General features: G+C 38.5%; 1 protein-coding gene across 1 annotated transcript; it reads left to right on the top strand.

Annotated features, from left to right (window-relative positions):
- Positions 1 to 9,471: 9,471 nt before the first annotated feature.
- Pde6h (phosphodiesterase 6H) lies at positions 9,472 to 13,916 on the top strand. The gene is made up of 3 exons (XM_027955993.1): positions 9,472 to 9,615; positions 10,609 to 10,649; positions 12,914 to 13,916. The coding sequence occupies exons 1-3, from the start codon at positions 9,482 to 9,484 to the stop codon at positions 12,988 to 12,990; spliced, it is 252 nt and encodes an 83-aa protein (XP_027811794.1). The 5' UTR covers positions 9,472 to 9,481; the 3' UTR covers positions 12,991 to 13,916.
- Positions 13,917 to 16,089: the final 2,173 nt, after the last annotated feature.

The following is a 16,089-nucleotide window of genomic DNA, read 5'->3' as shown; positions in this document are numbered from 1 at the left end:
CATAATAGCTGCCATTCTGACTGGATGATATCTTAGAGTAGTTTTGATTTGCATTTCTCTAATTACTAGAGATGATGAACATTTTTTGTTGATTGATTGTATATCCTCTTCTGAGAAGTATCTGTTCAGGTCCTTGGCCCATTTATTGATTGGGTTATTTGTTTTTTTGAGAAAAGATAGCCTCTTCAAATGGTGCTTGGAAAACTGGAAATCCATATGCAACAAAATAAAATTAAACCCCTATCTCTCACCATGCACAAAACTCAACTCAAAGTGGATCAAGGATGTAGGAATTAAACCAGAGACTCTTGTCTAATAGAAGAAAAAGTAGGCTCTAATCTTCATCATGTTGGATTAGGCCCCAACTTCCTTAATAAGACTCCTATAGCACAAGAATTATAACCAAGAATCAATAAATGGGATGGAATCAAACTAAAAAGTTTCTTCTCAGCAAAGAAAACAACCTGTGAGGTGAACAGAGAGCCTATAGCCTGGGAGCAAATTTTTACCCCTCACACATCAGATAGAGCACTAATCTCTAGGGTATATAAAGAACTCAAAAAAAGCTAAGCACTAGAATAATAAACTTTTAAACCCTATATTATGAAATAATGATAGGTTCACAGGAAGTTGTCAAGAGATATACAGGGAGACTTCTCTTTTACTAAGTCTTGCTTAATGGTGTACAGTATTAACTTCGAAAACTGACATCGGCCCAATTCTCAGGGTTTATTCAGATTTCGTATGTGTGTGTGTTTGTGTGTGTGTGTGTGTGTGTGTGTGTCCATGATCAAGATACATAATTCTACCATAACCACAAGACTCTCTTCTTTTACTTTTTGTAGTCATGTACACCGCCCACCACACCCAGCCCTAACCAGTTCTCCATCTCTATAATTTTTTCTTATATAAATGGAATCATACATACTTTTGAAATTGGCTTTTTTTTTCCATTTAGAATAATTCCCCTGAGTTGCATCCAAATTGTTACATGTATTGGTACTTGGTTTCTTTTTATGGCTGGGCAGTATTCCATAGTACAAAAGTACCATGGTTTGTTTATTCACATATTGTAGGAGATTTGGAAACTCTCTAGTTTGGGAGAATGAATAAAGCTGTTACGAGCATTTATGTACCAGTTTCTGAGTAAAACTAATTTTTCACTTCCCTGGATAAATACCTAAGAGTGCCTTACTAGGTTGTATAGCAAATGCATGTTTAGCTTTAGAAAAACCTGCCAAACTGTTTTCCACAGTGGCTGTACCATTTTATATTTCCACTTGTAATGCATAAATGACCCAGTTCCCTGTATCTTTGCCATCATTTAGTGTAATAAGTAGACTCTTTTTATATTAATTTTTACAAGTACATGGTCACATCTCATTGTGTTTTTTTTTTAAGTTTTTAAAAATTTATATATGACAGCAGAATGCATTACAATTCTTATTACACATATAGAGCACAATTTTCATATCTCTGGTTGTATACAAAGTATATTGACACCAATTCATGTTTTTATACATGTACTTGGGATAATAATATCCATCACATTTTTGCATTTCCCCAGTGAATAATTATGGTAAACATTTTAAGTGCTTATTTGTCATCTATATCCACACATCCTCTTCTGTGTTTTGTCTATTCATGTTTTTGTTCATTTTCTAATTGGATTGTTCCCCTCTTTCATATGGAGTTTTAGGAGTACTTTCTATTTTCTAGATACATGTCCCTTGTTGGGTATATGAATTGCATATACTGTCTCTCAGTATAATTGTCCTTTAGTCCTCCTATCAGGATTTTTACACAGCAAACATTTTTAATTTTTATGAGGTCAAAATTGATTATTTTTTCCCTGTTGCTGATTATGCTTTCACTGACAAGTCTAAATCCTCTTCACCAAATCCAAGTTCCTAAATGTTTATAAAGGTTTTGTAGTTTTACATTTAAACCTGTAGCCCATTTGGAACTAAATTTTGTACAAAGTAGGAGGTGTGGGTGTGAAGTTTTGGGTGCAGAAAGTGTGAAGCTTAGGTTAAGGTTCTTCTTCTTATTAGTTCTGGTCTGTGGCTATCTATGGCCATAATGTCCATGCTCATTTGTTGAACAGGCTGTCTTCCTGCATTGAATTGCTTTTGTCAAGGATTAACTGGGCCTATCTATTTGTGTGAATCTATATCTGAGTTCTCTACTGTGCTTCTGTAGATTTTTATATTTGCTCCTTATAAGGTCTCCCATTCCTAGTTTGCTAAGAGTTTTTATCATGAATAGGTTTGGGGTTTTGCCAAATGGTTTTTCTTCATTAATTGACAGATTTTTCTTCTTTAGCCTGGTCAGTTATGTTGCTTGATTTTTGAATAGCTACTAAGCCTTGTAAAGCTGGAATAAATATCACATGGTTGTGGTGGATCATTCTTTTTACACATTGATATATTTGATTTGTTAATATTTTGTTCAGAATTTTTACATCTAAGTTCAGAGATACATTGCATTCTCTCTCTCTCTCTCTCTCTCTCTCTCTCTCTCTCTCTCTCATACTTTGGGTTTAGTATCAAGGTAAAATGGGCCTTATAAAATGAGTTGGAAAGTGTAACTTTTGCTCTATTTTCTGGAAGAGAGTATTATATTTTTAATCAAATATATTATTTTTTCAAGAGTAATAATGCTGTTCTGGAGGATCAAGATATAGGATATTAAAGGAAAGAAGGACCTAACTTGCACATTCCTCTTCCACATTTAGAATATTCCTCTCTGGTCTTCACTGTGCATAAGTTGGAATGGGTAGCTCAGGCTAGGAGATTCCAAATGTGGAGGAAATGTGACTTTAATATGTGTTTTCCTACTCACTGGTATTTTAAGAAGCACTAAGAAAGCTTAGAGATTAGCACTTGTGTACACAGCTTACAGGACAGCTAACTTTTTAATTACTTAGTACCTGCCGGTAATTACTTTCCTATATATAATGAGTAGTAGTTTCCCATCTGTCAGAGGGATCAAGAACCAATGATTATAAAGATATCGAGCTTAGGCTTTTTAAAAAATATTTTATTACATTTAGTTTTGAAATTTTCACGTAATAAAACTTACTCTGTGGTGTGTACTCATGAGCTCCAACAAATGCATGGATTTGTTCATCTACCACTGTGATCAAGATACCCAGTAGTCCATCATCCCTCAAAAAATTCCTGTGTTCTGCCTTTGAAGTCAATTACTCCTTCAACTACAACCTTTGGCAACCCCAATCTGTTCTCTAGTGCTCTACAGTTTGCCTTTCCAGAGTGTCATAAATAAAATCAAATAATATAGATCCTTTTGGTGGTGGATATTTTTTACTTAGTGAAATGTTTTTATGATTCATCTTCCATTGTACCTAGTTCCCTTTTCTTTTTCTTCTTCTTCCTCCCCCACTTTCTCCTCCTCCTCCTCCTCCTCCTCCTCCTTCTTTTTCCTTGCTCAGTGAAGTTCCTATTAGCTTTATTTATTTCATGTCTAGTCCACCAAAGTACTTTTAGAGGAATTCCATAGTGATTGGTTACCTTGCTTAAAGTCATGTGGTCCCATTATCAGGCTGCTAAGATCAGAGATAAAATGATTAAGAGTTAACCATTACTAAACTAGTCAGTGACCAGTGAAGTTACCTGGTAGAAGACCTCTGCCCAACAGAGGCAGTGATAGGCAAGTCTACTCAAATCCCTTGCGACTCCGTACCAGCCAGGAGTAGTAGAGACAGAACCAGAAAGCAGCCACTTAGAACAGGGAACAATGAATGGCTATGTTCCATGGAGACAGAAAATAGAGACCAGTTCCTTAGAACTCCACATTGTCTTGAACTATGTTTCCTTCTGCTTATGACATAAATGTTTGGTCTTTTAGTTTGACAGGTCTCTGGGAGAAGGATTGTGACACTCCCCCACTACCCCAAACCTGCTCCATTAATAATAATAGGATTAAAAATGCTATTACTGATGATTGTGGGTTATCTCTTTCAAGAGTATTGGCATAGGAGACAACGAAGATCCTGGCACTCTAAATCATTCATTTTACAGATAAGGAAACTGAGATTCAAAGAAGTGGCAATCTTCTCACACAGCAGAGAAATGGTAAATCCAAACCTGAATGTAGATCTAGCCTGGTACTTTCATGAATGTAAAAATGCATCAAGAAATGCAGATTCAATAAATCTGGAGTAGGGCCTAAAATCCTGCATTTTCTAGGATTTTAGAAATCCTGGCAGGAGATACTGATGTTGTTCCACTTTAAGTGACAACATTCTGGACAACTCAGCCTACAGCTCTTCCCAATGCCCTTAAGAATTAATTGCTGTTCTTCATGAAGGAAATGGAGAACACAATTTGACAGTTTGTTAAACAAGCATCAAAATATCTATGTGCCTGGTACGTAGGAGCAGAGGAAGATGTGAATGGTAATGGAGACGCAGAGGAGAGAGGGAGGGACCCACACAGACTACAAACACTTTGCAGCTTGGCAGGCTGTTTGCTGCTTTCACAACTGCTCTAATTTTGGTAAAGACCACATATAAGAAATTCGTAAGCTATTTATCTACTCATGTCATCTGTTTGAGGCTACCAATTAATATTTCCCTGCCTAGGAAGGATAAATTGATGTTCTTTAAAATCTTATGAAGTTCAATTCTCTAATGTGTAGCAATTTAGGAAAGGCACACTAAAATTCACAAGCAAAGCCTACAAGTGACCAGCCCATGTACATCTTGGTTGTGTCTGTTTTGTTGTTGGTAGAGTAGAAGAATGCAAGGTGTTCCCAAGCTTGGTCCTTGCTCTTAGATCCACTGTTAACTTTATAAGCAGTCTTGAATAAATCATCTGGTGTTTCTATGATGAATTTATCAAGTAAGATTACTAGCATATAAGCTAAGTTCTGTTTAAAATCATGTGAAGTAACATATAAATTAATACTAGTGACTAAATGCAATTGGAGGATGAAGCCAAGTGTCCCAGTGAAATAGATCATAGCCTGGGCCCTGCACCCTGAAATCTCTGGTTATGGACAACCAAGCAATCAATTTTCAAACAAATTTCATTGGCTCACAACTCCTAGCTATTTCTTGAGCCTCTTCTCTGTTAAATGTCACTGAATTTGATATCACTCCCAACTTGAAGTTTCCACCTCCCAGGGGAAGTACATGTAATTCCACTAAGGAACAGATATCACATGTTTTTCAATGGCACTATTTACATGATCAAAACCCTTTTGCTGCAGGAAGTTACTGAGGTTCACTCTCTTCTCTGCAGTTATCTAGCATTCCATAAGAATTAGGCGTGTGTGTCTGTGTGTGTGTCTGTCTGTGTGTGTTTGTGTGTGTGTGTGTGAGAGAGAGAAAGAGAGAGAGAGAGGGAGGGAGGGAGAAAGAGAGGGAGGGAGGGAGGGGTAGAGAGAGGAGTAATAGGGTAGGACTAAATGTGGGTATGGAAAAGAACAAAAGATAATAGAATTAAAAACTTAATATCTACCCTGGTTATCAATACTTTGTGTGTGTTTGTGCATTCAATATCTACCTACCAATAGGAGGGAGAGCACTGTCAGTTGTTTAAAGACCATCTCATTATCTGAAAACTCCTAAGCCTGTCCCAGTCTCACCCCATCATCTTGCAACTTCTTTGCCCTTGGGTTGGTGTTCTGAGCTTATGACGGTGGGATTAGGTAGCACGAGGGTATTACGGAGAGAGAAATCAGGATGCAAAGATTCTTTTGTCTATCGTGAGGAAGACAACTGGACTATAGGAGCAACGTGCAGCTCTGTGAGTATTTCTCAACTTCTGGGGAGTTTGAGGAGGATTTAACTGAAGGGCAATGGAGGGTTGATCTGAATCTAAAACAAACAAACAAAAAATGGAAGAAGAGAACATTCTGGACCTGTGAATCTCTACCTGGGCTGGGGCTGAAAATGGGAGAGAACATGAAGGAAATACACTGAAACCTCCTTGTACTGCTATGTGACAAGCTAATGGGTGAAACTTACAGGTCACTGCAAACCTTGATTACTGAATTCATTTGGAAGGAAACCAAAATGGACCCTCCTCTTTTTGAGGCTTCACAGCAAACAGTTTTCTGGGAAAGGAGGGATCTAGGCCATTAAAAGACCACAGAGCAAACAGTGCTTTACTCCCAGGGTGTGCTGGCCAACTCGGCCCAGGCACCAAGAGGCCCCTGTGAGAGTGTGAGGATAAGGAAATAGTGAGCAGAGTGGGCACCAAGGTTGACCGTGGTTGCAGCAGTGGCTTAGCCTTCTTCCTTTAAGGCTAAAGTGCTTGTTTGCTCCATTCTGAAGCAAAGTACTTGCTAGATTTTTTTTTAATATCTTTTGTTTGGGTCTTATTTGGTCCTCCAAATTATTTGCTTTTTTTCCTGCCTCAGCAGGATCCTGGGTGATATCAAAAGCCCAAACCCTGCAGTGGAGTAAATAGTATTGTCCCTTGTGCCTCCCTCTACACTCTTCTGTAGTCTATTAACAATGGAGTTGTCTCTCTGCCTACATCTCTGCTGAGAAAAGGGAACTGGGAATTGGGATGATAAAGCAGCATCAGAGGGTCTGTCTCAAGAACCTTCTGAAATTGCTTTTCTTTCACTGGAATTTGTGGAGGATCATCATCTATACCTTTAAACAGCTGAGCTTTGCTGTGTTGGGTCTAAAGGACCCCAACCCCAGCTCTCTTCTAAGCGAGCTCTTGTATCCACTTCTTTCTGTAGAACGTGTTTATAATGTTCAAAAGGAGAAGAGCTAATATTGAAGTAAAAACAGGGAAGTATTCTGCCTCACAAAGGAATGATGTGCTTGACACTTTTGGAGGTCAAAAACATGAAACCTCCTCGTTTAGCAAGAGTCGAGACTGTTGTTAGTTTTGAGATTATTCAGCTCCAGGATTCCCTTAGACATTTCAAGGGAAGATCTAAGTATTAGTAATCCCAAATCTAATATCAGTATTTAATACCTACTTACATTATCTCCCTTAATGTTCCCCATGACCTGAAAGGGAAGGTGTTATTTGATTCATTTTATAAATGGAATGAGGTCCAGAGAGGGATATGCAACTTGTCAAGGTCACATAACCAGTTTTTTTTTTTTTTTAAAGAAGGAATTAAAACTGAATCTGTTTGATTTTAAAGGGCACAGTCTTCACACTGTATTATCCCAAAGGGTAATTTGACAGATCAAGGTCACCTTAAGTCTTCCTATTATCAAACTCTGGCTCTCAAGTAAGAGGATTCTAATTAGGGTCACCAGAAAACAATGTAATTCCCAGTTAAATCTGAATTCCAGATAAATAACAAATTATTTTCTTAGTATAATTATGAACATTGAAATACATGGGATACACTTTCATTAAAAACTAATTTGTTATTTGCCTGAAATTCAGATTTAACTTGGGTGCCTTATATTTTTATCTGTAAAACCTGGGCATCCTAATCCTAATAGGTTCTCCAGATGAAAGAAGGAAAACATATGGTTTCTTACTACTTTGAAAGAACTGAAGAGTCTAAAAATCTTGAGTCAGGAGAAGTTTTCTAGTTTTCCCTGTGGCTTTGGCAGAGTCAGGATGTGTCAATTGCTGGTGGTACTCTGAACATAATGCTGTCCTTGGCCACCCACCACCGAATCCCATGGTCCCAACCACACTTGGGAGAGGCACAAACCTTGCCTGTTGACAGGGCTAGAGAGGACCCACAGCACAAGAGTGAGACTTGGTGATCAGAGGAGCTGGCAGTGCATGTCCTAAAGCCACTGAGGGCTTTGTGAGGTGAAGTCCATCTAGTGCCTTCCCTGTGGTCCAATGGAAAAGTCTCAGGTCAGGATGCGAACACCCAAGGTCTACTTCTTTATTAATTGATTCACTCACTTGACCAATACAATGTATATGGCACACTGCGGTGCATCTGGCTCTGTCATAGGTTCTGAGATGACAAAAATGTTCTCAAATTGAAAAGCAGCCTTATGAGGCCTACTTCAGCAGGAGATAAAGACGAGATTCATAGCATGAGCAAGTGATTTAGGTCCTTGACCGAATTCACCATCCTGGCACCAGCTCACAGATTAGTCAATGCATTTCTATTAAACAAATTGAGGGTGACAACAAATTGAGAAAATGACAACAGAAATTGAAAAAAGAAAACAAGGACAAAATGTCTTGGAGGCAAGGATAATAATTTAAACCTGATTTTCAAAGTCGTAAGTAGGGTAAATAGCGATGATTGGCTGGAGCCGAAGACTGTAAGGGAGAGCTGAGCTAAGAATGTTAGCATAAATCTGTGGCAGGCACAGTAAGGGATCCCATGCAAACAAAGTCCCCAAGCACTAGATTAGGGAAGGGGTTGGCTCAGGGTAAGAAGTTAAGGCTATTTGGAAGTTCTTTAGAGCTTTCCAGAATCTTTCTTCTCAGGATAAGTTTTGTTGATTATTGTGAAAGAAATAGAGAAAGAAAAAAAAAATGTCATTCTAAAGCTTAGCACCTTTTTTTAAAAAATTTGTCTTTATGGATACTTTTCTGTGATTTATATTTAAAGGACAGTGTCCATGTCTGTAACCAAATTAACCTGGGAACACCATACTGGACAGGTCTATGATATGGATAGGAGAAAATGTTGAAGATATCTGAGAATCATGGCTGAAGTACCTAATGTCTGGGTATGGAGTTAAAATGCAAGCTTATTACTTAATCGCCTGCATTAAGTTCACTATTTATGCCCATGTCTATTAGTTTCTCCTATCCAGATGGCTACACTGTCACCTCCCAGAACTAAGAGAAAAGTTTCTGGGTCACATGAGGATTAGATAAAATAAAGATATACAGGAACAGGGGCTGGGGTTGTGGCTCAGTAGTAGAGCACTCACCTAGCAGGTGCGAGGCACTGAGTTAGATCCGCAGCACCATATAAAATTAAATAAAATAAAGGTATTGTGTCCAACTATAACTAAAAAAATTTTAAAAATTATTTAAAGGAAGAGAGCTCATTAAATATAGACATTTAGAATCAGGTTATTTTATAGCTGGCAGGAAGAATTCATAAAGTTTGGAGCCCGTGAAAGCTGTAATAGGCTGCAATATGGTACATAGTCCATTTCCCTCCCTCGACAAATGAAGGGACTGGTGGTAGTGGAGGGCAAGTTCACCATTACGATGAATTCACATAGAACTTGGGCAGTTCATCTCTCGGAACAGCATATACCTACATTTTCGTGATTGTAAGTCTCTTGGTTGTCAGTTTACACATTGAATGCCTCCACTGAGTTGTACCATATTTTCTTTAAAATCTCTTTAAACTATAATCATTTCTCCCCCTTTGTGTTAATTTAGAATACTGAACTTCTTTTTCAAAGTGCTTGTCTTTCCTGGTTTAGACTGAATATCTAATAACAACCATTCTTGTTACTTAAACAGTCTTCTTTTTTTCTCTCTCATTGTCCAGAGAGCCCCACAGGGGAAACATCAGTCGACCAGGGGCAGTCAAAATGAGTGACAATACTACTTTGGCTCCTCCAGCGGCAAGCCAAGCTCCTGCCACCCCACGCAAAGGGCCTCCCAAGTTCAAGCAGAGACAGACTCGCCAATTCAAGAGCAAACCTCCTAAAAAGGGTGTGAAAGGGTAAGACCAAAAGGAAAAAGAAAGCCTACTGCTCCCACAAGACTACTCTGGTTTTGAGAAACTAATGCTCCTAATATTGAACAGACTTACACAAATTTCCACCCCACCCTCTGTTTTCCTGTCTAACTCAGGCTTTGCTGAGTCATGTCTTTAGTTTTGTAACTCTTCCCCTCCCAGTTCGCAGGTCCATGGCCAAACTTATCATGTGAAATGGAGCCTCTCAAAATAACCTTGGATTCGACCTTCCAGGATTTTCTTGACCACCCTTTGTTGACATTCCTTGTGCTTTAATACTGGAATACTGAACCACTGGTCGTTTCCAAAAAACACGATTTATTTTTATGTTTTACACTTTGATGTCTTCAGTTCTTTCTTTTCTCTCCCTCTCCTTGAAAAAATCCTGTCAACACACAGCTCAATTCAATACTCTATTCATATTGCTTTTGAACTCTGAAACTTTATCCTTACTTTCATGTTTGCTCTATGATTAGTATTTAGCTATCATAATTTGACTTTTCTTTCTTATTTTTTTTTGGTATAGCATTTATTAATTTACATCTGTTCCCCAAGGCTAAAATCCCTCAGAGGAAATTTGTTTATTGTTTTCCTTAACTTTCTGTGACTAACATGATGTTGGGCACATAGCAGATGCTAAGTTAATGCTTGTGAATGTGAACAGGCAGATGAATTGAATCTAAGGGTCTTTTGTAAGTAGTGCTCTCTAATTTCAGTTTCTATTTTACAAAGTGAAGCTTAAGTAAGTTGTCCTCTTAGTTTCTAGAGAAGATAAAAAATCTCCCTCCAGAGATGCACTAAGTCCTACTGGAGTGACATTCACTTTGCTCCAGTTCAATGCGAATGAAAGAAATTTCTCAAATACAACCCTTAAGCTGCTTCTTCTTCTCCCTTGAGTCAAGAAATTGTCCATGTGCATGACTCCAGGATCCTTTTAATTGAACTCAGCTAAATGTTTCTTTTATTCTTTCCACTTAGGTTTGGAGATGACATTCCAGGCATGGAGGGACTAGGAACAGGTGAGCCACTCACATGTCTAAGTGAGAACCTTGCACTTAGAGTTTCTCCTCTTTACACACTTCAGGCCTCAAGGGGCAGTTGAGAGTTACAAGGAATACCTAAGGCAGCAGAACCTTCGAGGACATAGAAATGTGGGAATTTCATTTACCCCCCTAAGTAAATACATATGTGACCAGACACAAAAATCCTAAAAGAAATCAAGGAGACCCAAAGTTTAATGAATCCCCTTGTTTTATTAAAGAACCTTTGAAGGTATATAATGGGCAATTGTAGATTTTCATGGTAGAAAGATTCTCAGAGTTTGTCTAGCCCAACTTTACTTTTCAGGAGAGAAATCTGAGACAGAGGAATTGAGTGACAATGTGGGGCCACAGAGTGAGGTATTGGAAATAAGACAAACTTTCCACTCAACCAGGCAAACCACTCCTTAGCAACTTCCTCTTCTTGCACATCCTCTAGCACCAAGAACAGGACCCTGCATGCAGGAGGCATCCAATACAACTTTTTAAATTGGCTAGAATATTTTCACTCTCTGGATAATGATCGTAACTAATGTACCCCAGGAAGTGTATGCCATCCTATTTTAAAAAATTAATAGATTTTATTTCTTATAGAAATTTTAGATTTAGAGAAAAATCAAGTTGAAAGTCCAGAGACTTCTTCTATTCCACTTTCCTCTTTCCCCTCATGCATAGTTCCCCTATTGTTAGCATCTTGCAGTGTGACACGAGTGTTATAGTTGATGAGCCAATACTGATACATTATTATCATATTAATCAGAGTCTGGGGCTTACATAGCTTTGGGCTAATTCCTTGTATGATTTTAAGTGTTTTAATTAATACATAATAGTTGTGTACCCACCATTATTGTACCATAGTTTCACTGCCCTAAACAACCCCTGTGTTCCAACTGCTCATCTCTCTCTCCTTCCTCCCAAACTCCTGACAACCACAAATATTTTTATCTTACTTTTGCCTTTTCCAGGATGTCATATAGTTAGAATCTTACAGTATAAAGTTTTTACACACTGGCTTCTTTCACTTATCAATATTCGCTTAAGGTTCATCCATGGCTTTATGTGGCTTGACAGCTCATTTCTTTTTATTGTTGAATAATATTCCATTGTATGAACATACCACAGTTTATTTAGCCTATTGACGGACTTGATTTTTTCCAAGTGTACACAAGTCAAGCCATTGTCTATGTGCGCGTGCGCGCGTACACACACACACACATATATTTATATTTGTGTGCAGGTTTTTGTGTGAATATATGTTTTGAACTCATTCAACATGGTTGATAACTGGTGACACTCATAGAAATCAGTGTTCTTACCAGGAGATACTCAGTGTGTTTGCATTCTATATTCAGTGGCACTCCTGGGATCACAAATAGATTTTCTAGTCACTTTATAATGGTCATTTGTTGTTCTAGGTCAGTTGCTTCTGTATTTTGGCCAGATCAGCATATTTGCTTTGAGCTCTAGAAGACAGGCTTAAACTTCTGACACATTTGGAACAATGTAAACAGATTTATTCTGAAGGAAGATCTGAGGTCTTTGACCTGGTTCTAGTCCCATATATATAACTGGTTTTATTCATTGATTGATTGATTTCTAATTGTTTACTCTGGGTATAAGCCAGCTTCTTTGTAATGGGGGATAGTAATATCTGAAACAAGCAGCTGAATTAGATGATGCCTTGAGATTGCCTGTCAGTATGTGATTTGATATAGACGTTTCAAAATGTAGAGGAACTGAAGAGTGAGTCAGAGAAACACAAGGAACCCATTTGGGTAGGAGTAAGACCACTGATTCTCAGACCCCGGGGATTTACAGTGCTCCCAATTCCCTTTTTAATCTTTGACCTGACTATAATTCCACTTCTGCTTTCTCCATGGTAGTTGAAGTTTAGGGAGACTCAGTGAGCCATACCCCACAGTGTACTCCAGTCAAGCCATTGTCACCTTCCCAAAGAGGATACAGAATGAAACCAACAGAGATACCAGGGCAGTGGGGACAGCAGAGGTGGGGACAATAATTGTGCAATTGATGGGATTCTTCCTGGGCTATAGGGCCAGTCTGGATAGCTTCCCAGTTGCCAGGGGGCGGAGGGAGGAGAGAGGTGTCTCTGCCTGAAGGGTATCCTTTGCGTGGAAGAGGCTCTCCTTCCTTGCGAGGAAGAGGCTCTCTTACACACACACACACACACACACACACAGTGGATGAGGTTGGCTTACATATTCTTCTTTCATCTCTCGCAGATATCACGGTGATTTGTCCTTGGGAGGCGTTCAGCCACCTAGAACTGCATGAGCTTGCCCAGTTCGGGATTATCTAAAGCACCAGAGGTTCTGCCAACGCTCAACAATATCTGCTGTAAAATTGACTGCTTTTGCTCTATTGTTCTGACAGAGGCTTAAAATTCAGTATTTAGAAGGAGTTTCTTGGGCTTCTGTGGTCATTTTCCATCAGTTACCAAGAGTTCTCTTGGTGTCAGAATCTCTCTTGCAGCCCATAGCTCAGCTAGGAGTGTGATTGAAAACCTACTTTTGTTGGGTCATTTTAAACTTACCACCCTTTCTATCAACTGATTAGAAGTCATCAATACTTCTGTACATTTTGTTTTATGTGTAAGTTTCTCAAATCTAATTTGCTTGGCATTCATTGTAATTAGTAGTAGAATTTTAAGATAGCATGTCATTCTTCGCCCCTTCTTATTTAAGAAAGGAGACATTTACCTTGAATCTTATGGTGAAATTGTACTAAATACTGCATACAAATACTTGATGACCTGTTCTGAGAACCAATTAAACAAAGAAGGCACAGTCATGTGGAAATAGGTACATGGTGCTTGTGAAAGAGCACAAGATTAAGATTCAAGTCATAGTTCTGCTTTGTCAATTTCACTTTCTTGGTCTATATTTTATTGAATTAGGCTATCCTGAGGTCCCATGTAGCTGTGAATTGTATAATTCTACGATAGTTGAAGACTGGACACTTAAACTCACAACTCTGACAACATGAGTCTACTTTTTAGTGCTCTGTTTCGGGAAAGTTCCTATTTGTAGCCTCCCTTTGGTGGAATTATTCTGTCCAATGGCTTAAGGTGAGAGTCACAGCTTATTTGTATATTCATCGGCTGGATTTCTGTACATTTATAATAAATCACTTTTAAACCATTCGTTTAAAAGCTTTATGTGCTATAGACGCAAAGTACAGATAGTTGAACCCTCCAAATAAAATGAAGATTTGCTTCACCTCTAAGGTTGTGTCAAATGGAATGTGCACATAGTTATCTTTTCCCAATACTTTCAAGGCGCTTGTGCAATTTGAATACTGCCTCTGTCTGACTTGGATGCCTTGGTACTAACAGTATGGATTTCTTCATTTCAGTTTCATAATCTGTGGTTTAAAAAAAAAGAGTAAATTAACTGAAAAAAGAAGGGTGAAAGAGAAGATAGAGAGATTCTAGTCCTGAATCTACCAGTAAGTTGCACTGTAATTTTGGGCAAAGACTCCACCCTTTGGACTCTCCAGTTTGCTTGAATTTGATAAACTGAGGTTCACGGTAACAATAAATTCTGTGATTTTTTAGGGCCTCAGGATCTAAGCAAGAGAATTAGAGGGACTCAGTAGTCCAGAGAATTACTTTTGCTATTGATTTTATATTATTTATTTTACACAATTGACCAAAGGACTTTTTGAGCAGAAAATTAGAAGTACAAAATAAAAAGGAAGATATAAATTAAAAAGTGGAACAATGACATGCGCAGAGGCATAGTGGCAAGTGTGCTTCCTCCTTCAGCAGGAACTCCTGCCTCCACCCAGGCACCTATTTTCTGTCCCTCCTGCAAAAGCTGACCCTACCCCTTCAAGTCAGCCGCGTTTCTTAGCCAATGACTTCAGTCACCACTTGTTCAACCCAGGCTGTCTCTTAGTCTAGAAGGTCTAGGTTCTTCTGTGGCTGGATGAGAGTCTGATCTGCATTTTGATTACTTTGAAAATGTTTTTCTAAATGTGAAACAATAATGTTGACAAAACAGCATGCACCCAAAGGAACATATCCATGCTTTTGTCTGATGTGGATGCTTTGATACCAACAGTATGAGTTCATTTCAATTTTGTAAGTATATCAGAAGTTAATTCATCACAAAATTTTAGAGTTTGGAGAATTTTAAAAAATCTTCAGACACCTTCCTGATAATACAAATCATTGAGGATTGCTTGTGAAAAGCATACAAAATTTGGGTCCAACTCAAGATTTTCCGTATAAAAATCTCCAAGGGAGGGATCTTAAAATCAACTATTATTAATAAGGGTCCCAGGTGATTCTTATATTTTGAAAACACAAGGAAGTCCTAGCCTACAATTTTGCACATTAGAAATTAGATAATTCTTATGTTGCTGCCTCTATTAGTCAATCAATTTGCTTCCCAATAAAATATGTGAGAAAAGTGGCTAACATTTCATGCATTCCAACTCGTAGACTGTTTTGTTGACTGATAACATGGAAATACCTCACGACTCCATGGTAACTCAGTTAAATGCCTCTTGCAGAGACTGTCAGAGAGTTTAGACTATAAGTATTGAATTGATAGTTTCAAGAACTATGGGGCCAAATGTGCACCACTATTGCCAATTACCTGCTGCTGTCTCACTCAGATACCCTCCCTCCAAAGCCCTGTTCTAAACTGCTTTCTTTGACTGGAGTAGGAGAGACCAGGGAGGGAGAGAGCTTTGGTCTGGGCAGGCGGAGCCAGGGGCCTGCCTTATCCTCCAAACCTTTCTTGTTTGTTGCTGTAGTTGGGTAAAAGTTGAGAATGAAGGTGCTTATGATTTAGGCACTTCTGCCCATTCTAGAACCCAGCAGCGCTAAAGTCAGACAGAAAAAATTATGCAAGGAGGAAATGTTCCTCTCAGTACTCCACCCTAGGCAAATATACACAGTGGTTCAAATAACGGTCACTGTGTGTTGACTTCTATTGTGAGGGAAGGAAGACTCCCATCAACTGACAAGAGAAGGGAGAGATATTTTCTTAACAACTAAAGGAGTGAATGGAACACACACACACACACACACACACACACACACACACACACCACATACACATGCCCAGAGGAATAATCAGTAAAAACAGTATTTAATACCAGAGAAAATGGCAATTGCACTTGACCAAACAAAAGAAAAACCAACACGATGAGAGCTAAGAAAATATGACATGAAATTGTCTTAAATGGAGAAACAGAAAAGGTTTTATGTTTTATTAAAGGCTAAAAGGCTTAAATGGAACATAAAACCTGGGTATGTGTATAAACTAACAAAGTGTTTCCTGCAGATCTAAATAAGTTGTTGCCCTACCATTTACCTTATGAGGGCATAGCTGGATTAGATGAAAACAGAAATTTAAAAGCAAGATTCATAAGCTGATTGTTAACA

The sequence above is a fragment of the Marmota flaviventris genome, chromosome 3 (genome assembly GCF_047511675.1).
Source record: "Marmota flaviventris isolate mMarFla1 chromosome 3, mMarFla1.hap1, whole genome shotgun sequence".
Classification (NCBI taxonomy): Eukaryota; Metazoa; Chordata; class Mammalia; order Rodentia; family Sciuridae; genus Marmota; species Marmota flaviventris.
The sequence above is the reverse complement of the archived record's forward strand: the minus strand, read 5'-3'. Positions and strand labels throughout refer to the sequence as shown.